Source organism: Hipposideros armiger, unplaced genomic scaffold (assembly GCF_001890085.2).
Source record: "Hipposideros armiger isolate ML-2016 unplaced genomic scaffold, ASM189008v1 scaffold_345, whole genome shotgun sequence".
Classification (NCBI taxonomy): Eukaryota; Metazoa; Chordata; class Mammalia; order Chiroptera; family Hipposideridae; genus Hipposideros; species Hipposideros armiger.
The window spans coordinates 417,992-439,886 of NW_017731695.1; the positions used below are offsets into that span (position 1 = coordinate 417,992).

Here is a 21,895-nt window from a genome sequence, read left to right on the forward strand (position 1 = left end):
ACAGAAATAGGAGAGCAGAGAGTGATAGAGGAGAAAGAATAGTGAGGGTGTGCTGGCAACTGTGTCTTCTTCCAAATTCACCTAAGGGGCTATCCTTAGTTGAACTTTCCTGCTCACTAAAATAGTGCCACAGACATAAGAAGGACCAGGATTACACACTTGAGATTTAGATGATTTGGAAACAGTTCTTCTAAGTTTTCATTTAAATACCTAGTTACCAAAAAATTCAAGAGTTGGCAAAATAGCTCGTAAAAAAAAAAAAAAATCTGCCCTCACAGTGCTACAAGTTGAGTCTTAAAAAAAATGTAATAATACTGTTAAATGAATCTTAGATTTATGGCTGTCATGAGTAAGTAGTTCTTCAATTCTTTGTATTATCTTTCTGATTATATCTAACCCGCATAAAGTATGCTTTCCTTTAACACAAATGCTCGTCCAGGTCGCCTACATAAAATAAAACTATCCTGTTACAGTCTGGGCAATACTTTTCTGCAAAACACTGTATTTCCTTCTTGTTCTCTGCTCTAGTCAAGTGAAAGCGAGTTAAAAATAGAATATTCTTTGGAGCCCTCCAGGGAAGTGCCCGAGCCATCAATTTATATTGTCCTAGTTCCCTCGGCTTGCAGAATCGATTGTGCTTTACTCTGAAAGTGCTAGATGGAATGGGATAATATTGCAACAGTGCAGTCCTTTAACAAAGGAGAATGACAATGTTAAATAGCACCGATTTCGAGATATGGATGTTTATTATGTTGTTTAGTATTAAATTGGCCTTGCTTACTTTACAAAACAGGTGCTTTCCCACAATATTGACACAAATTTCTATAGAAGATATCCTGTTTTCCTCCAACTTCTAGGTTAAATCCAGAAATATCACAAGAAGGATCTTTTTTTTTAATTCTGATATACTGAAACACACTTATTAATTGAAACAAGAATAATTTAGCTAGTTGCCAAGTTGGTGATGTATTTTGTCAGAATAATGGAAATACTCTTCTTGTAGTATTTTTTAAACGTAATGGTACTTTTCATTCTCTAGGAATCTACTTCATCCATCCTAATTTTCAACCTTCTCCCTCTTTTCCAGATCATGGGGTTTTTTTCTCATACTTGGCAGTCTTCAAACTATACATTTGAAATGATCAGGACTAAGTCCTTCCCCTTCCTTTGTCTGAATTAGATAATGAACCTGAACCACCATCCACTTCTCTAAGTGCCAGTCTGTTAACAGTTGATGCTCAGCATCCTGAATATTTAAACAGAGTTTCATAGGAATTTGTAAATAACTTGAATACTTCCTTAAGATGTAAATTTTATTAAGGAAGTGTGTATAAAGCGAGGCATGCCTGTAATTAGATGATCCTTTCTATGTCGCTAATAAATTATTAATGATTTTGTCTTACATAGACAATAGTAATGTTCTTCTTATTTTTAATTTGATTAGCAGAATGGTGTGGATATTTTGTTTGTTTTTAGTGCTTTCCAAATGAATATTTCCAGCTTTGCTTATGATTATAGTAACTTGAACCATCATAGATCCCATGGTCTTATGTCATTCGAAAAAGTCCAATAATTTTATTGCAGCTTTCAATATCTTGCTCTTTAGAGAGTATACTCCAAAATTATGTATTTTTTATCCAGTTACTGGGTTATTGTTTGTTTGTTGTAATTATTGTCATGAATGACCAATCATCTCAACTTCTAGAAAAACAGCTAGGTACCTGTCCTAATGTCAGTTGAATTTGCCTCCTGGAGTACCAGTCATACAAAACATCAAATATTAAATGATGCTTTTTTTTTTTAATCTGTGACAGCCTTAGAAGGATTCCTCAGGCCCTGACAGCTTCCTGCTCACTGTGGGTCAAACCTGGTGGGTTTTCCTGCCTCAGGTGTAAAAATGAATGTAAAACTCCTGAGTGTATCAAAAAGCCGTTGCTTCACAAGAACTTCAAGATGTCACCCATAATACAGAATACAACCCCTCGTACACAGGTGTCCAGGTTAAAGCTGACATTGCCCCACTGGGTAAAGTCAGACTTCTTGGCAAAGCAGCTCACCTTTGTAGAGAAGAAAGCCAAATATATAAAAATTCTGCTAGAGAAGTCTTCTCTGGGATATGGCAACAGAGTATAAACTTTGAGCAGAGGCTTCCTTTGAGGCAAAATAGCAAAGCTAAAACCCAAAGAGGAACATGGAAGATTGACATGGAAATACTCAAGCTGAGAGACACAGACCAAGGGAGATGAAACCTGAAATACATCACCATTTGAGCATCCTCTTCCTCTTACCAGTTGTTTTGTATGCAGGTGAAATCTAATTATAATAAGGCAAGGAAGTGGAACCGTTGAAATGCAGAGGTCACATCCAGTGCATCTTGGGAGTAGTGGGCAGAACAAGTGAAAGAGAGGCCCTCCCAGGGAGATATAAACTCTCATACCTGGTCTTTCTTCAGCCCCCAAGTGCATAGAGCTACCATCTGGACCATGGGTCGGCAAACTGCGGCTCACGAGCCACATGCGGCTCTTCTAGTACATTCCTTCTCAAAAGTTTGCCGACCTCTGGAAGAACCAATCCTGTCCCTCACAACAATTTAAAAGTCATTTGAGAGCCATAAATATATTTTTTACATAATCACCATTATGTCAATAATAATGTCCTTTAAAAATTTTATAAATGAAACTATGATAGTTTTATTTTCATTTTCAATTTTACTTCCGAGCCTGGGTATGTATGTTACTATCTATGCACAGAAAGTAAGGCTACCCATATATATAACATGCAAATGGTGATTATCTGTAGGTAATTGTTTTTATAAAAATGCTTTTCGCCAAAGTGTTTTTTCCTTTTTTTGTATTTTTCTAATATTCTTCCATGAAAAACTATTTTATAATCAAATAAGCTTTTTTGAAAGGATTTTAATGTCCAGTTTTTTCAGAAGTGTTCAAATAAAACTTTCATTTTCAGCTTTACATATTAGATATAAACTAAAACACTTCTGTGTTCTTATCAAGTAAGCACTTTGAGGTTAATTAAATGAAATCTGATTTAGCTGCTGTGCATTTTTTCATGAGAGACTTAATGAGTGATCTGTGAATTCCAGACTGAGGTGATTTGTATTCACGGGATTAAGTTTCATTTTAATGAAATGGCAATTAAATGTGTTTAACCTTGTTTTAAACATGTTACCTTAAAACTTAAGCTTAGCTTTGGTATCAGAAGCTATTCACTAAATGTGGACAGTGGAAAACTGGCCATTCTTAGTCAGCCTGTAAGTACATAGTAAGCTTCTGGTTTTGTGTAGAAGCATATGTTATTTGATTCCATTCTGTTAAGAATATATTATTCCCCATTGTTCATTCAGTGAATATAAATATTGAGTACCCAGTTTTTTGGCTTAGCAGTGTGATAGCTGATATGGGTTTGGGTTGTTTTTGTTGTGTTTATTTTAATGGGGGGTCATTTTAAAGTTTCTAACTTTACCCTTAAGCACACCATTTCAGTTTTTTTAAAGGCATACACAATCCAGGAGAGAACAATTTAATAAGAACTATTTTATATTACCTGTAGTTTTAAGAAATGTGGGATATGGCAATGAAGGGATAGACCTACAATGATACAGTCATAGTAGGGGACTTTATCACCCCATTGACACCAATGGACAGATCTTCCAGAGAGAAAATCAGCAAGGTAACAGCAGCCTTAAATGACACACTAAACCAGATGGATTTAATTCATGTTTTTTGAGCATTTCACCCCAAAGCAGAAGAATATACATTCTTTTCAAGTGCACATGAAACATTTTCCAAGATAGACCATATGTTAAGCCACGAAACAAGTCTCAATAAATTTAAGAAGATTGAAATCATTATCAAGCTTCTTCTCTGATCACAATGGTATGAAACTAGAAATCAGTAACAAGTAGAAAACTGAAAAATGCACAAATACATGGAGGCTAAATAACATGCTACTAAATAATGACTGGGTCAACAATATGATCAAGGAAGAAATCAAGAAAGATACCTGAGACAAACGAAAATGAAAAAAACAACAACCCAAAATCTATGGAACACAATGAAAGCAGGCCTAAAAGGGAAATTGGCAGCAGTACAGGTGTACCTCGGGAAGCAAGAAAAATCTCAAATAAGCAATCTAATCTTGCACTTAAAGGAATTAGAAAAAGAGCAACAAACAAAGCCCAAAGTGAGTAGAAAGAAGGATATAATAAAGATCAGAGGGGAAATAAACAAAATAAAATCTAAAAAACATTACAAAAGATCAGTGAAACCAAGAACTGGTTCTTTTAAAAGATAAACAAAATTGATAAACCTTTAACCACCCTCATCAAGGAAAAACGATAGGACCCAAATTAATAAAATCAGATATGAAAGAGAAGTGCAACGGACACCCAGAGAAATACAAGGGATTATAAGAAAATACTATGCAAAACAAAACAAAATACTATGAACAGTTATATGCCAACAAATTGGACAACGTGGAAGAAATGAATAAACTCCTAGAAAGATAAGATCTTCTGAGACTTGTGAAGAAAAACCAGAAAATCTGAACAGACTGATTACTACAAACGAAATCAAATCAGTAATCAAAAAACTCCCAACAAACAAAGAAGTCCTGGACCAGATGGTTTCACAGGTGAATGTTACCTAACATTCGAAGAATTAACACCTATTCTTCTCAAACTATTCCAAAAAATTCAAGAGGAGGATAGCTCCCAACCTCACTTTATAAGGCCACCATTACCCTGATTCCAAAACCAAAGACATTACAAATAAAAGAAAATCATAGGCTGATATCCCTAATGAACATAGGTGCAAAAATCTTCAACAAAATATTAGCAAACTGAGCTCAGCAATCGATTAAGAAGATCATAAACCATAATGAAGTGCGATTTATCCCTGGGATGTAGGCTTGGTTCAATAGCTGCACATCCATTAATGTGATGCACCACATAAACAAAATGAAAGATAAATATCACATGATCGATAGATGGAGAAAGTATGTTTGACAAAATGCAGCATACATTCATAAAACTCGCAGCAAAGTGAAAATAGAGGGAATATACCTCAACATAATAGAGGCCATATATGACATACCCACAGCTAACATCATACTCAACAGTAAAAAGCTAAAAGCATTTTCCTTAAGATCAGGAACATGACAAGGATGTCCACTTTCACCACTTTTATTCAACATAGCATTGGAAGTCCTAGCCACAGCAATCAGATAGAAAAAAAGAAATGAAAGGCATCCAAATTCAAAAGGAAGAAGTAAAACTGTCATTATTTGCAGATGACATGATTCTATATAGAGAGAAACCTAAAGATTCCACTACAAAAACCTGTTAGGACTGATAAATGAATTCAGAAAAGCAGCACAATATAAAATTAATATTCAGAAATTTGCATTCTTATGCACCAATAACCAGTTATCAGAAAGAGAAATTAAGAAAACAATTCCTTTTACAATTGCACTAAAAAAATAAATCAATAAAAAATAAAAGCCCTAGGAATAAATTTAACCAAGAAGATAAAAGACCTGTACTTGGAAATCTGTAAGACACTGAAGAAAGAAATTGAAAAAGATACAAACAAATGGAAGCATGTACCATGCCCATGGATAGGAAGAATTAACATCATTAAAATATCATACTACCCAAAGCAATCTATAGATTCAATGAAATCCCTATCAAAATACTAATGGCATTTTTCACAGAACTAGAACAAATAATCCTAAAATTTATATGGGATCACAGAAGACCTCAAATAGCCACAGCAATCTTGAGAAAAAAGAACAAAGTTGGAGGTATCACACTACCTGATATCAAACTATACTACAAGGCCATAATAATCAAAACAGCATGGTACTGGCATAAAAACAGACACATAGATCAATGGAACAGAATACACAGCCCAGAAATAAACCCACACCTATAGTCTCATTTAATATATGATAGAGGAGGCAAGAATATACAATGGGGGTAAAGACAGTCTCTTCAATAAATGGTGTTGGGAAAACTGGACACATACATGCAAAAAAAAAATGAAACTGGACTACTTTCTTACACTATATACAAGAATAAACTCCAAATGGATTAAAGACTAAAATATAAGATCTGAAACCATAAAACTCCTAGAAGGAAACACAGGCACTAAACTTTCTGACACGGCTCTTAGTAATATTTTTTCTGATATATCTCCTTGGGCAAGGGAAACAAAAGAAATAATAAAACAAATGGGACTATATCATACTAAAAACTTTTTGCACAGCAAAAGAAACCATAAAAATGATAAGACAACCTACTGAATGGGAGAGATATTCACCAATGATACAGCCAATAATGGGTTAGTACCCAAAATTTATAAAGAATTCATACAACTTAACACCAAAAAAACATAGGATCCAATTAAAGAAATGGGCAGAAGACCTGAATAGACATTTCTCCAGAGAGGACATACACATGGCCAATAGACATATGAAAAGATGATCAGTGTCACTACTCTTCAGGGAAATGCAAATTAAAATCACAATAAGATACCACCTCACATCTGTCAGAATGCCCATCATCAAAATAAATCAACAAACAAGTGTTGGTGAGGATGTGGAGGAAATGGAACTCTCACACTGTTGGTGGGATTGCAAATTGGTACAGCCACTATGGAAAATGGTATGAAGGCTCCTCAAAAAAATTCAAAGTAGAACTACTGTATGATGCAGCAATTCCACTTCTGAGTATTTATCCAGAGAAATCCAAAGCACTAATTCAAAAAGATATATGCATCCCATATATCTTTTCTGCAGCACTATTTACAGTAGCCAAGATAAGGACGCACCCAAAGTGTCTATCAATAGACAGTTGAATAAAGAAGATGTACATATGTACAATGGAATATTATTCAGCCATAAAAAAGAATGAGGACCAGCCGAGTGGCGCATGGGTTAGGAGTTGGCTTGGGACACTAGCTCTGAGCAGCAGGGCCCCAGTTCAGATCCCACATATGAGGTCCAGTGATGCTGCGCCCTCTACAGCTAAGATGGTGAACAGCAGCTCAACCTGGAGCTGGGCTGCCGTGAGTCACCAGCGACGGCGTAGGCTGAAGTGGGGCTGGCTGGCAGCAGGCGTGAGCTGCCGTGAGCGGCTGTCCAATGGCCAGTGAGCAACTGCCTCAGCCGGGAAGAGCGCAATGATAATACCAACATGGGCCAGTCAAGCGACGTCCTCCACAACTACTGAAGAACAAAAGAACGGCAACTTATCTGTTCCCCTTCCCGATTCCCCAGCACTGTTCCCCTCCCCCAATTCCCCAATAAAATCTTAAAAAAAAGAAAATGAAATCTTACCATTTGTGACAACATTGATGGACATGGAGGGTATTATGCTAAGTGAAATAAGTCAGACAGTAAAAGACAAATACAATATGATTTCACTTGTATGTGGAATCTAAAGAACAAAAAAATTCAAACAGACCGATAGATACAGAGAACAAACTAATGGTTGCCAGATGGGAAGGGGCCTGGGGAGCTGGGTAAAAATGGTGAAGGGATTAATAAGTACAAATTTGCAGTTACAAAATAATCACGCTGATGTAAAGTACAGCATAGGGAATATAGTCAAAAATCTTGTAATAATTATGTATAGTGCAAGGTGGGTACTAGACAATCAGGGGGATCACTTCGTAAATTGTGTAACTCTAACCCCTATGCTGTTCACCTGAAACTGTTGTGAAATAATGTTGAATGTCAACTGTAATTGAAAAATAAAAATTAAAAGGTAATGAACAAAAATTATGAGATTAATAAGAGCTTCTTAGTGAAGATATTTTCTTTTAAAGAGCTTGGCATTCTTATTAATTAATAGCTCCACTATTATTTAAGATCATGTTCCCACTTTATGCTACTTTTTAATAAAATACTAATATTAGTCATTTTTCTATTTTCACAGTCTTAAAATCTAGAACTTTGATTAATTTGCGCTGCTCTTCTGCTTGTAGAATTGTTGGTTCTCCACCAGTTTTCTATTCTACCTTCATCTACTTTTCACTCCACATACCATATTCAGCCACTCCTGACTGTTACTTATTCCAGACTTTTTAAGTCCCAAGTTCAAATGTCCATTAGCTTTGTGAATATCAGTCCAGATTAATTTCTCTTGTTTTCATAAGACCCTATTTATTCTGCTATTCTGATATGGTGTCATGGCTAAGAATACCTAATTTCAAAGATAGGGTCCATGTTTTACTCATCTTTATATCACCCACCAGACACACCCGGGGCCCACAGCATCCTTTTTACTACCCTCTGTAACAAATGACTAGGTGCTTGAGTTAGATGTTTCAGATTTTATGTTTTGTTGTCGCATTTTCAAAATGTATACGATGTTTTTGTGTAGATTGTGTGTGTGTGTGTGTGTATTAGTTGGCATCGATATTAATGGAGATTCAGTTTCATTAAGAAATCTAAAATACTATTGGGAATTCAATGATGAAAATTCCATTGTATACTATCCAGGGGACCCTACATTACAGCACTGTGACATGAAATCTATAGCTATTGAAAGCTTTCTGTTTCCAACTTAATTTTCATAATAGAGAATTTTAGGCAGGAGGCATCCAAGGGGAATCTCTAAAAATTAGTAAATTTAAAGTGAGAACCACATTTGCACATAAATTGCCATTCTTTTTCAAAGGTTTTTTTGGTTTTGGGTTTGTTTTTTTTCAAAGCAACTTATAACTGGATATATTTTGAATAAACTACAATAGTAATACAAAAAACACTTGAAGTTTCTTAGGAGGATGTTACTATTGAAGTCAAGGTACTTTAAGTCAGATTATGTTACACTGATTTCTGCCACGTGTCCACATTTTTCTTTTTAATTTTAGTGGACTATAATTCTGACAAGTCCATTGTAAGAAGTTACTTTCCCAGTCTGTAAAGAACTGAGCCCAAACTCTAATGTTTCAATATGTATGCATGTGTGTGCGTGTGTGTGTGTGTTTTCAGTGGTGTCATTTCCAACACAAGAAAACAGCTTATATTCACATACCATTTTTACTCCTGCCCTTTATTTTCCTAGGGGTGGAAATGTGGAACTATATTTTTTGATAGCATTTGGAATTTAGGGTATGAATTTGAAATATTTGTCATTAGAAAAACTTAAGTATTATAAGAAACTCAAAGGGAGAATGGTCTAAGCAGCAGCATATTATCAATCACTTTTATTACAAATAAGAACTAAAATATACTTTTTTTTTGTACAAAGTTAGATTGGTGTGAAGTCATCTGAAACATGGCCATGAAGCACGGTTGCCATACAAACAGCATTTTACAAAACACTTCACTGTTAAACTATTCACTATAACTGTATTATACATTGTTGTTGCTTAGTTATCAGATATACTTTGTATTTATGTCTTTAGAGAAGGATGATGCTAGATTTTATTCAATTACTTAGTCGCTGAGCAGAATCACGGAGGCTTCCAGGCAACTACAGTGATACTGTTGTATACAATGGATACCTGAGATGGAATCTCTGCCATTGCTGTTGCTTTAGGGATTAGTAAGGATGAAAATGAAAAATGATACTTATAAGATAGCAAAATATATTTAAGATGTTATCAGAGAAATCATTTCACTGTCCTTTAGCTTGGAAGTTTATATAGGCAGTGCCATAGTTTGGTACATCTTTGTAGAAACGTTTTAAATATCCTAAAGCTAGAAGTTTAGTTATTTATTTTTATCTGGTTTCTTTTTTGTTGTTGTTGTTTTTTGTTTTAAGGATTTGTTGTAGCTTCTAGTAATTTATGTAAATCTTGAACTAATTGGTTTACCTAAAGGAATCCTCTTAGGATTAGGAAACAAAATACACTTCATATTCACTACTCAAAACTTATCATTGTGGATTCTTATTTAAATAACTTATAAATTCACTTGATAAAAGTAAATTTATATTCTTAACTGACTACTTAAATTACCAACAGGGCTTTCAGCTTAAGGAAAAGTTGTCCCTTAGGTGTTTGATTGTGAGTTCTGGCAGATTACTTAATGTCTTTAAGCATCTGTTTCTCTGTCTAATGACCTTAATAATACAATAAGGAAATAATCTAAAAAAATTACTAAATAACACCATTTTCCTTTACCTTTGACACATCCCTAATATAAGGATTTATATCTTAGTGTGGTTTGTTTTTTTTTTAAACATAACCATTCTATAAAAGTAGTCCCCCAGCCTTTCCCCTTTTTTTGACCTCCAAGAAGTACCAGCTTCATGGCCATGCAACCTCTGCAGTTACACAGGACCCCATGCTTGGTGTAATGTTCTATCATTACCAACCCTAAATTCTCAATAATTTTTTGACAAGGGGCCATATATTTTCCTTTTGCACTGGGCCCCACAAATTATGTACCAGTCCTGGTCTCCAGAAAGTAGTTGTCATAATAGATAATACATAGTGAATAATAATTGTCTGTAAACTAAATCCGTGACCCTATAAATTTGCTGAACTACAAAGGAAGTCTTTGTATACAAATTTTATTTGAATGTGTTATATGGGAGGAAAAATGTAGCTGACTTGGGTTTACCTACATAGTAAACCTTTTAAATGTTAGCTCTCATAATAGAGAGATGTTTTGAACTTTGCTGTTTTAAACAAAATTCTGTCTTTTTAGAACATAAAAGTACTTGCTTAAAATACAAAAACATCCTATTAGATGAAATAAATTCAAAGCAGAATTTAACTCATTATGCCATTACAGGTTATCAAGTTATGCCCAACCAGCAACAAAACTACCAAGGAATAGTTGGAGTTCAGCAACCCCAGAGTCAGAGCCTCGTTGGTGGCCAACCCAACGGCATTGGAAATCAGATTCAAGGAGTTGTCATCCCCTATCCTTCAGTGCCATCATATCAGGTACGTTGTCACTCTCACCTACTTTGGGTAGAGGTGATTTTGAATAAAGATGCTACAACGCAGCTTCTCTCTTCTCTGTTTAATATAGGGATAGTGCTCTATAATGTATAACTTTATAGTCTTAAGAGTTTTATTAGTGATAGCTGCTTTGTTTTATCCTGCTTTTATTGCTTTTTTCATTCACTTCATTAATGTTTTAGAAAAAGTATCTGAACCACATTGATATTGGCAAGTAAATTTTGTCTGCCATTGTCTCTGTTTCCAAATATATAAGTATGTAAACAAGTGTCTATTCTATAAGTCAGCTCCTTAGAAAGTCTCTTGAGGAGTGTGCAATGGGAGAGAAAATAGAGGTGGAGGCAGGTATTTGAAACAGTGAGATAGAGGACAGACTATAAATCCGTGTCTGTAGAATAGAGAAGATGATGCAATTTCCCATGCTGGAACTAATTGTTTTCCCCACCTCAGTCCCAAAAAGGAATGACATGTCATATATTAAAAATGACATGGATTTTGATTTATAGTTCTAAAATAAAAATACCTATTGTTTCGTAAATAAGTCAGATTTTTTTCAGAATAATATGGCACATTTTCAGAAATCTGTTTTACTTCACCTTTAACTTGCAAGTAGGTTTGTTTTATTAGTCTCGTGTTTTTCCATAATTGAGTCTAATGTTGAGAAATCCAAAGACCCTTTTCATTCTTCTCAACAAGGTAAAAACCATCTAATTGGGAAGATAAATGTACATGTAGTTTATCTAAACATATGTAAACAAATTGGTCATGGTACACAGACCGGTAACTGAAAGAATCATGAAATACAGCCATGAACAGATTAGACTTAGTACAGATGTCTTCTGGGAAGATATAAACCTTTAACTAGCTCTTAAAATAAAATCACACGCATAAATTGGTTAAGAAAACATTCTGGGAATGGAGAAGTATATGAGCAAAGGTGCTAGCATATTCCATTTAATTCCAGAAAATTAAAATGTGAAATGTGGAATTGTCAAGGACTATTGAGCACTAAGCATATGTCTAGTTTTGAAGCCCCTTCATTATAGAAAGCAACTAAGGAAAAAAGAAAAGATACATCATGAAACTAGATTTTGCATCTTTTCCCTTATGGGTTTTCCTCCTTATCTTCTGTGCGTGAGCCTGGGTACATGAGACTGCCCATTCCCTACTTCGTCCATGGCTAGACATTAGACAGGGTCAGTAACACACCAGGAACTCTCCTTTCTCAGTGACCCTGGTCATGCTACCAAATCCAGTACATTGAGCATCTCTTAGATAAGACACCCAGACACTATGTAAATAAGATCGGCCCTTGACCTTTAGAGGCTCACAGTCTAGTTCAAGAAATAGAATTTTTAAATAAATGACAACCTTGTTAATTTAGTTTTTTTTAAATGGAGATAGATACTGAAAATGCTTCCAAGTTAAGACAGTTATCATTTCTGTAGTATATTTTTTTACAGGTTATCAATTATTTCCCCAAGTTATTTCATGTAATCCTCATACTGGGTAAATGATTGTGAGAATTGTTGCTCTGATAAGCAATAAATGACCACCTGTTTTATACTTCTTCCTACATTTGGTAGCTAAGCTGGGTGGTAACAAACTGTTATCTAAGAAATAAGCCAGAAAAGTCATCTGTCCTCAGTTGAGTGTATCCTGGGGCTGTGCATTCTCAAGTACTGTCCCTCTTTCATCATTGGCACTTCAGTTTTTTCTTTACCACTAGTTACAAATTTATTCTATAGCTTAAATCATCTAAATAAAGCTGTGTCATTTTTCCTAGATCTGCCATATATATATATACACACACACACACACACACACACACACACACACACACACGTGTGTGTGTGTGTGTGTGTGTGTGTGTGTATGTATAAATTTAGATAAAATCAGAAATAATAATCTCAGAAAGTTATACTGCCTCAGTAGGTAAACTGAAATATATTGTGTTACAGAGTTGGATACATCAAACCAGTAACTTTCTTTGCAGTAATTGAGCCAAATTGAAAGTAATTAAGTGATTACTGTGTATTTTGGAAAGACTATATTTCAGAAACATGCTATATAGGCAAGACTTAGAAGTTAATCATTAACTTAGAAATCACAGAGCCCAGGTATAGAGAAAGGTGAAGTGGTAAATAACTGAGGCTCTAGGGGCAGAAGACATAAGTTCAAATCCGGAATTCTCTACTTACTAGCTGTACAACCTTGGGCAAGTTACTTAACCTCAATTTTCCCATCTATAAAACAAGGGTGATAAAAGTATCTTCTTAGGGTTGTTAGGAAGACTTGATGTCTTCCTGATACACATAAGATGTTTAGAACAGAACTGAACGTGGTAGTAAGTACTCAGTAATGTTAACTTTCATTGTCATTACTATTACTAATATTATTATCATTGAGAGTACTATTACTAACATTATCATGATCATAATCAGAAATTTTATATTGGCTTTATTTACCAAAATCACTCTAATCCAACTATAATGTTATGGCACATTTGTACATTAAGAACCCATTATGTCTATGTCATTTCTGTTTTAGAAACTAGAGCACTGAAATACAGAATTGAAAAATCCATTATGTTCATGTGGTCTCTATGTAGATAATACAGAAAACAAAGAATTAAAAGAACCACTGTTCACCGAATGCCTACTGTGCTAGAACCTGTAAATGGAGATTACAGTAGAGATCATACCTCCCCTGAGGTGGAGGTGGCATCCCATTTTTTTTTTATAAGGAACTGTGGGACCTCACAATAGTTAAGTCATTTGCCTGATGTCACATAGATAGTAAAGTGATTAAGCTGATCTCTCATCCAAATATCTTAAGCTCCAAAGCTCACACTCTTTCTGATTCCAGTATCTCACTGGTACCCTACCTGAATTTTATTTAGCATGTCGTGTTGTCATCCTTATTTGGAAACAATTTCTTTTTTAAAATAACTTTTACTTAGGTACATAAGTCATATCTTTTTGTATATATAATCGAGTGCATCTAGCCTAGTGTACAATTGATACATGCTAGCCAAAAACAATAGCTGGCTGAAAAGAACATAGAAATAAAGTGGTAGTGCTGTGGCCAACTTATCAGGACAGCCTTTGGGTAGTTTTAGCTTCTTCCTAATTGTTCATACTTGAAAAGTTTATGAAGGCTGGAGACATTAACATTTGCAAGGTTCTGAAGAACTTTTTTCCCCCTCTAAATTGTCTTTCAAATTTTAGGTTTCACTGCCTCAAGGTTCTCAAGGAATTGCCCATCACTCTTACCAACAGCCTGTTATTTTCCCTAATCAGTCTAATCAAGGATCTATGCCCACCACAGGAATGCCAGTTTACTATAGTGTCATTCCACCTGGCCAACAAAATAATTTAAGGTGAGTATGACTAAGAAACCTAATCCTATAGCTTCTCAGTGTTTCTCAGGATTATGGTCTGTTGCTAATTTTAAATTTGCCTCTCGGGCATTACCTGAGATCATTCTCTTATCTAGAAAGAAAAACTATGGTACAGTCTATTTTTCTAATGTTTCTTTTAACAAAATCAGTAAAAGCTAAGCATTCCATAGGTAAACTAAAGAAGAGTCAAATTTTCTCTTAAAATTAGACTAGTCTCCTTTTACTTATCCAAGTGGAACAAAATAGTTGGCCATAGACCTTGGAGTTTTAAGCGTTTGTTAATATTTAAGGTTTTTGTGGGAGTTTGGGGAGACTGTATTTCCTTTATTTAACCTCAGAATTAAAATACCTTGCTGAAATTTTTCAGGCTCTGAGGAGCTCATTTTTCATCATTAAGAGGAGAGAGATAAATAAGAGAAGCAAATGATAATAACTCTGTACCTAAAGCAAGTCATGAAGTATTCTGTTAGCTACTTCAACTTGAAACAGCAAAGCTTCTCTGATAAGCCTAATGCGTTAATAGTAATCTTTTGAATTGGGTACCTTTAGTTTATTATTCAGAATGCATTACAGTCCTTCATTTTTTCTCATGACATCCCTGTAAGGTTGCCAGAGGGCCTTGGTGCTCTTTTTAAGAAGGGATCCTTAGTTATAATGGCTGATAAGACGTTGTTATCCAGTTATGGTTGCAGATGGTATTTAGCGTTGAAGAGGAGATTGACCTACTTGCTTCACTGAATCTGCTAGGAAATGGAGACCTGGCTCTCATTTTATTTATTGTCAGAAACACACATGCACACACCAGAGGAACTCACCTGGCTCTGTGGCTCCCCCAGTTTGAAGAAGCCTAGGCTTTTTAAATGGCAAGTTGGTTGTGAATCTCACCGGCAGCTTTGGAGTTTTATGTTGTAATGAGCCCCAGTTTTTTGAGATAGAGCTCCTACACAATGAAAATAGAAATGTGTACTATGTTTAATTTCCCATTTGTTGTGAGAGTTTAAGTTCCCATTTGTTGTGAGAGTTTAAGTTCTATACTTTCAATCTGAGCCTCTTTTTCTAATTTATGTAAGTTTGGGGTCTATAAGGTCTCTTCAGACTCTGAATTGTCAATCAGAGGAATAATTCTGTGCTAAAGCAGGTGAAATGGATGTTGTGAAAAGTGCTGAGTTAGCTGCTTTTTAAGCCAGTGTAACCTTTCATTTATTTGAGAGAAAATTGCCAAAGTAATCATTCCTTTGTAGGGCAGAAGCTGAGAGAAATAGGTATTACTTAATACAATGACTCATTTAAGGTCACCAGACACCTGTTTTTATAACTTATTTCTATAGGCCTGCATGCTGGGTAGGAGGGCTTTCATGAAGGAAGGAGATTGAACCTATAAGATCCTGTATAACAATCTTAGGCTTTAAAACAACTGTGTTTGATTTTTGTTTGTTTGTTTGTTTTTATAGCTGAGCCATCCTGCCACCTATTGGCAGCTCAGCGGCTGCTCAGCTTGGGCCAGGACTCGAACTGCTGTTGCTCAGAGCTCAAACTCTTGAGCGAGCTCTTAACCAACTGAGCCACTCAGCCGGCCCAACCGTGTTTGTTATTTTTATCAATCCCTTGAAACAAGAAAGATCTTGTCCACTTGACATCTGAGGGAGCTGGCCCTGGGAGTATGTGTAGAAGTGAGAGAGCACACACAGTTCTGTATCCCCCTCTACTTGCAGCCTTATTTGAAGCATAATGGCAGAATTCAAAAGCTGTCAAGTAGATGCTAATGGCTATACTTTGGAATAAATCATACATACTTTTAGTCCCTGGGCCTGCTTTTGCAAGGAAAATAAAAATGTGGAGACCTAGCTTTGGCCTAAGGAATAGCTCGGAAGCACAGCAATTAAAAGATAAGTGAGATTCCCCAATGGCCTCCAACTTGAACCTTGAGGAAGTCTTTAAAATTACTCAGAGTTTAGGACTGTAACTTAGATGAGGCAGATAAATTTGAAACAAGCTAGCTGTACATTGACAGCAGTGATGGTTGCCATGTAACAACAAACTAGCATTGATTTATATCTCTTGGAGATTACCAATGTGAGAAATAGAATGCGTTGCCTATAAAACAAGAATGTGTATCCTGTCACACTTGTATCCTGGTACCTTTTAGACTAGTTATTTGGTAAGAATTCAAGTCATGTACAAAATTAATTACGGACCATTTTGGGTGAAAAACATCTATTAACTAATGACTTTTTTCAAACCATAACAACATTATTTACAGAAAATTTTATTCTGAGCAGTATTTAATAAACAAATTGCCACAATATTTCAGATTTCCAACTTAAAGATCAACTATTGGCATTTATTATTAATCAGATCATTGAATTACCATCTAAGTGCTAATGTATACAGACCATTCCTTCATAAATCTAGATTTGTGAGCTGGTATACATTATATTTTATCTTACATATGCCAGAATATTTACATGCAGAGCAGAGGTTTGTCTGAATACTCACTCATCTAGAACAGGCCTGGCCCAGAGTAGAAGCTTGGCAAATCTATACTGAATAAACACACTTCTTTTTTTCTTTTTAAAGATTTTTTTAATTAAAATATAGCTAACATAAAATAATGTATTAGTTTCAGGTGTACACCATAGTTATTCAACATTTATATACCTAAAGATGTGATCACCATGATAAATCCAGCAAACATCTGACACTGTACCACACTATCACAATATTATTGACTATATTCCCCATGCTGTACGTTACATCCCCATGACTTATTTGTTTTATACCTAGAAACTTGAACCTCTTATTCCCCTTCACCTTTCTCCCCCTTTTTTAATTTTTTAATTACAGTTGACATTCAATATTGTTTCATATTAATTTGAGGTATACAACATAGTGGGTAGACAATTATATAATCTAAAAAGTGATCCCCCTGACCAGTCTAGTACCCACCTGGCACTATACATAGTTATTACCCTATTATTGACTATATTCCCTATGCTTTACTTTACATCCCCATGACTGCTTTGTAACTACCAATTTGTACTTCTTAATGCCTTCAGCTTTTTCACCCTGTCTCCAACCCCCCCTCCCATCTATCACCCCAATAAATCTAGTACCCATCTGACACCATACATAGTTATTACAATATTATTGACTATATTTCTTATGTTGTACCCTACATCCCCATGACTACTTGTAACAACCAGTTTGGACTTCTTAATCCAATCCCGTTTCACCCAACCCCCAAACCCCCTCCCGTCTGGCAACCATCAAAATGTTCTCTGTATCTCTGTATCTATGAGATACAGAGGCTACCTCCACCTCTTGGCTACTGTAAACAATGCTTCAATGAACATACGGTTTCACATGTCCCATTGAAGTAGCGTTTTGGGTTTCTTTGGATAAATACATAGGAGTGGGATTATTGGGTTCTTCTTTGTCACTTGTTATAACCTGTGTTTTAAAGGCTATCTTGTCTGGTATAAGTATTGCTACCCCACCCAGCGTTTTTTGTTTTTGTTTTTTTTCTGTTTCCATTTTCATGGAATATCATTTTCCCATCCCATTACTTTCAGTCTGTGTGTGTCTTTTGTTCTGAAGTGAGTCCCTTGTAGGCCGCATATGTAAGGGTCTTGTTTTCTTATACATTCAGCCACCCAATCCTTTGATTGGAGCATTTATCCATTTACATTGAAAGTAATTGTTGATAGATATGTAGTTATTGCCATTTATTTATTTATTTATTTATTTATTTATTTATTTATTTATTTATTTATTTATTTATTTATTTTGTCTTAAAGAAGTGCATCTAAGATTCCTTGTAATTCTGGTTTGGTGTTGATGAACTCCTTTAGCTTTTTCTTGCCTGAGAAACTCTTTATCTGTCCTTTGATTCTAAATGATAGCCTTGTTGGGTAGAGTAATCTTGGTTGTAGGTCCTTACTTTTCATCACTTTGAATATTTCCTGCCAATTTTTCCTGTCCTGGAAAGTTTCTGTTGAGAAATCAGTGAATAGTCTTATGGGAGCTCCTTTGTAGGTAACTAACTGCTTTTCTCTTGCAGCATTTAAGATTCTTTCTTTGTCTTTAACCTTTAGCATTTTAATTATGATGTTTCTTCGTGTGGGCCTCTTTGGGTTCTTCTTGTTTGGGGCTCTCTGGACTTTCTGGGATTGTATCTCTATTTCCTTCACCAGGTGAGGGAAGTTTTCTATCATTATTTCTTCAAATAGGTTTTCAATTACTTGCTCTCTCCCGGTACCTCTCTGATGTGAATGTTGGTACGCTTGATGTTGTCCCAGAGGCCCCTTAAACTGTCCTTATTTTTTTTGGATTCTTTTTTCTTTTCATTGTTCTGATTGGGTGTTATCTGCAACCTTATCTTCTACAACGCTAGTTCAATACTCAGCTTCATCTACTCTGCTGTTGATTTCCTCTAATGTATTTTTCATTTCAGTTATTGTAATCTTTGTTTCTGACTGATTCTTTTTTATGTTTTCTATCTCCATTTTTATTTTTCACATCTCTTTGTTGAAGTTCTCACTGAGACCACTGAGCATCCTTATAACCAGTGTTTGGAACTCTGCATCTGGTAGATTGCTGATCTACATTTTGTTTAGTTCTTTTTCTGGAGCTTTGTTCTTTTCTTTCATTTGGAACATGTTTCTTTGTCTCCCCATTTTGGCTGCCCTCCTATGTTTGTTTCTATGTATTAGGTAGGGCTGCTATCTCTCCCAGTCTTAGTAGGGTGGCCTTGTGCAGTAAGTGTCCTGTGGGATTCAGTGACTAAGTCTTTCTGGTCACTTGAGCCAGGCACTCCAGGTGTGTCCCTTGTGTGAGTTATGTAAGCCCTCCTGTTCTAGTTGAATTTTGGTTGCTATTTAGATATCAGTGGGAGGTATTGACCCTCAGGCTGATTGGTTGTGAGAACTGGTGGTGACTACAGTAGAGGAGCTTTTGTGAACTCACTTCTTTAATGAGAAAGGCCAGCTTGCACATATGTATTTGAACATGTATGTAATTAATTCTCATTTATGTGCCATATTATTAGCCTTAATAGTATTATTTTGTTTCTGTAACCTTTATGTACTTTTTAAAGTTTTCATTAGATTTTTTATTACAAAATAAATTGTGCCTGTTGACACATGTGAAACAATCAGTACAAATGTATAAAAGGAAAGCTAATCATCATGTCCCATTCTGCCCCATCTTTATGTCACCAGTGCTCACAAGCTGGTGTGCATTCTGTTGTATTAGCTTCCTGCTTGTACAAACATATGCACATACACATACACATATATTGGAATTGGATGGTAGGTTCTAGTGAAATAGACATTATCTTGCATTTTTCCCTATTAATATATCATAAATATCAGGTGGGTAAATATTAGTCTAAAACATTCTGTTGTGGGGGTTTTTTGTCATTTTGTTTTTGTTTTTGTTTTAATTTCTTCACAAATACAATTTTACGTAAATGGGATCGTGTCGTATAGGCAGTTTTTGTTGTTCTAACCTCCGTCTCTCTCCCCATCCCTTCCATTTGGATCATTTCCCCCAGATTGGTTAACCCATGTTTCTATCCTGGCTTGTATCCTTTTTCAGTTTTCTTTTTGTTCCTAATCACATACTAACATAAATATGGGTATGGAAACATGAGCAAAATTGATTGGACAGACATATGAAATGGAGTTTATAAATAATTTTACATGTAAATCAGTCTACAACTTGGTTTTGTTTTTTATGTGGTTATGTATGTTTATGTGTATGGTTATGGTATTTGTATATGGTGAGAGAATTTAATTCATTCAAATTTAGTGTTACAACATAATAGATTTTCGTTTCTGCCACCCTACATTTGTTTGTTTATTTTAACCACACTCTACTTATAACTACATGCTTGATTGGTCATTCTGCCATTTTCTCAAAAGTCCAAATGTATGCCATATTCCTTGAGACTTCATCATGGAATCTCACTGATCTTATATCAGATCACGAGATGGTCTAAATTGGCTACTTCGTTAGATAACTGAATCTTGTGCTATTAGGCATTAGTTGTCAGAAGGGATGATGTGGTTGAAAGAACCCACATTTGGAATCAAAACCTGATTTCAAGCCTATGTGACTTTAGGCAAGTTAGTCTTTTTGTACTTTGGTTTTCTCATTTATAAAATAATATCTCACAGGAGGTGTGAAGGATTACGTCTAGGACTTTGTGTATGGAAATTACATATTCTAAAATATATACTTGCCTATGTTCTTAAGTGGAGTACACTAAAAATAAGTTAAATATTTATTGCTGATTCAGAGCCATAGTCTTGAGCATCAGTGATTATATTATGTCCCCACAGTATTTTGAAGCATGTTGGGGATATTTTGATTTACAGATACTCCTTGACTTATAATGGGATTACATCCTGATAAACCCATCCTAAATTGAAAATATCGTAAGTCAAAATGTATTTAATACACCTAACTTACCTAACATTATAGCTTCGCCTAGCCTATTTCAAACATGCTCAAAACACTTATTGGGTGTCGGAAAAGTCATGACGTATTTTTTCTCTGTTTTTCATTGCAAAAATGTGTCATGACTTTTCCAACAACCCAATATATTAGCCTACTCTTGGGCAAAATCATCTAACATAATGAATACACTATAGAGTATCCATTGTTTACCCTCATAATCTCATGCCTGACTGGGAGCTATGGCTGGCTGCCGCTGCCCAGCATCACAAGAGTGTATCGTACAGCATATCGCTAGCTCAGGGAAAGATCAAAATTCAAAGTATGCTTTTTACTGAATGCTTATCTCTTTTGCACATCACAAGGTCAATAAATAGTAAGTCGAACTATCATAGGTTTAGGATCAGCTGTACTTTCTAAACTTATACTCTCTTTCCTTGCTGTCAGTTATTGTCAGTGTAGCTGCTTTAAATCTGCAATGGAGTTACCAGAACTAAATTGTTAAAATAAAGACTGAGTCAGATCCTGGAGGACTGTACTATGAAAAAAGGTTGTGGTATATTTGAGGAATGTGGCTTTAGTGCTTACCTGGTTCTGAGCTGTGTTCCAGTTTATTATAGCAGCTGGACACTTCTCCGAAAAGCAAATAAGAAAGCTGGAAGAAACTATAGAATATTGTTAGTTTGTCCTTAAAGCAGCAAATATCTTTTATTTTGGGTGTTATTCCCAAATAGACTAAATATAGTAAGATGTGAATTTCTTTTCTGTGACTTTTTTTTTCTGAGATACTTATGTGTTCTATGTAACCAGAATCTACATCTTTGTTCATTTCTGGTTTTCCAAACCAGTACTTCTTCAATGACATTCCCTTTTTTGGATTTAAGAAAATGTATTTTATTTACCTCACTGAATTTGAAATCTACATTTTAATAAAAACAGTAAGGTGAGAAATGAAATCTATATTACATTATCTCTTCAGAGTTACTTACATAAGCAAAAATATGTACAATTGGTCCTCATTGTGGATTTGTATTTATGAATTGCCTGTTCACTAAAATTTATTTGTAATCCCAAAACAGATTATTTGCAGCGT

General features: G+C 35.2%; 1 protein-coding gene across 1 annotated transcript in view; it reads left to right on the forward strand.

The window, feature by feature from the left end:
• R3HDM1 (R3H domain containing 1) overlaps positions 1–21,895 on the forward strand; it is a 183,044-nt gene that overhangs the window by 126,787 nt on the left and 34,362 nt on the right. Inside the window, exons 19-20 of the mRNA XM_019661343.1 lie at positions 10,768–10,922; positions 14,171–14,322. Coding sequence (XP_019516888.1) covers positions 10,768–10,922; positions 14,171–14,322 — 307 coding nt within the window. The remainder of the gene's footprint in view (positions 1–10,767; positions 10,923–14,170; positions 14,323–21,895) is intronic.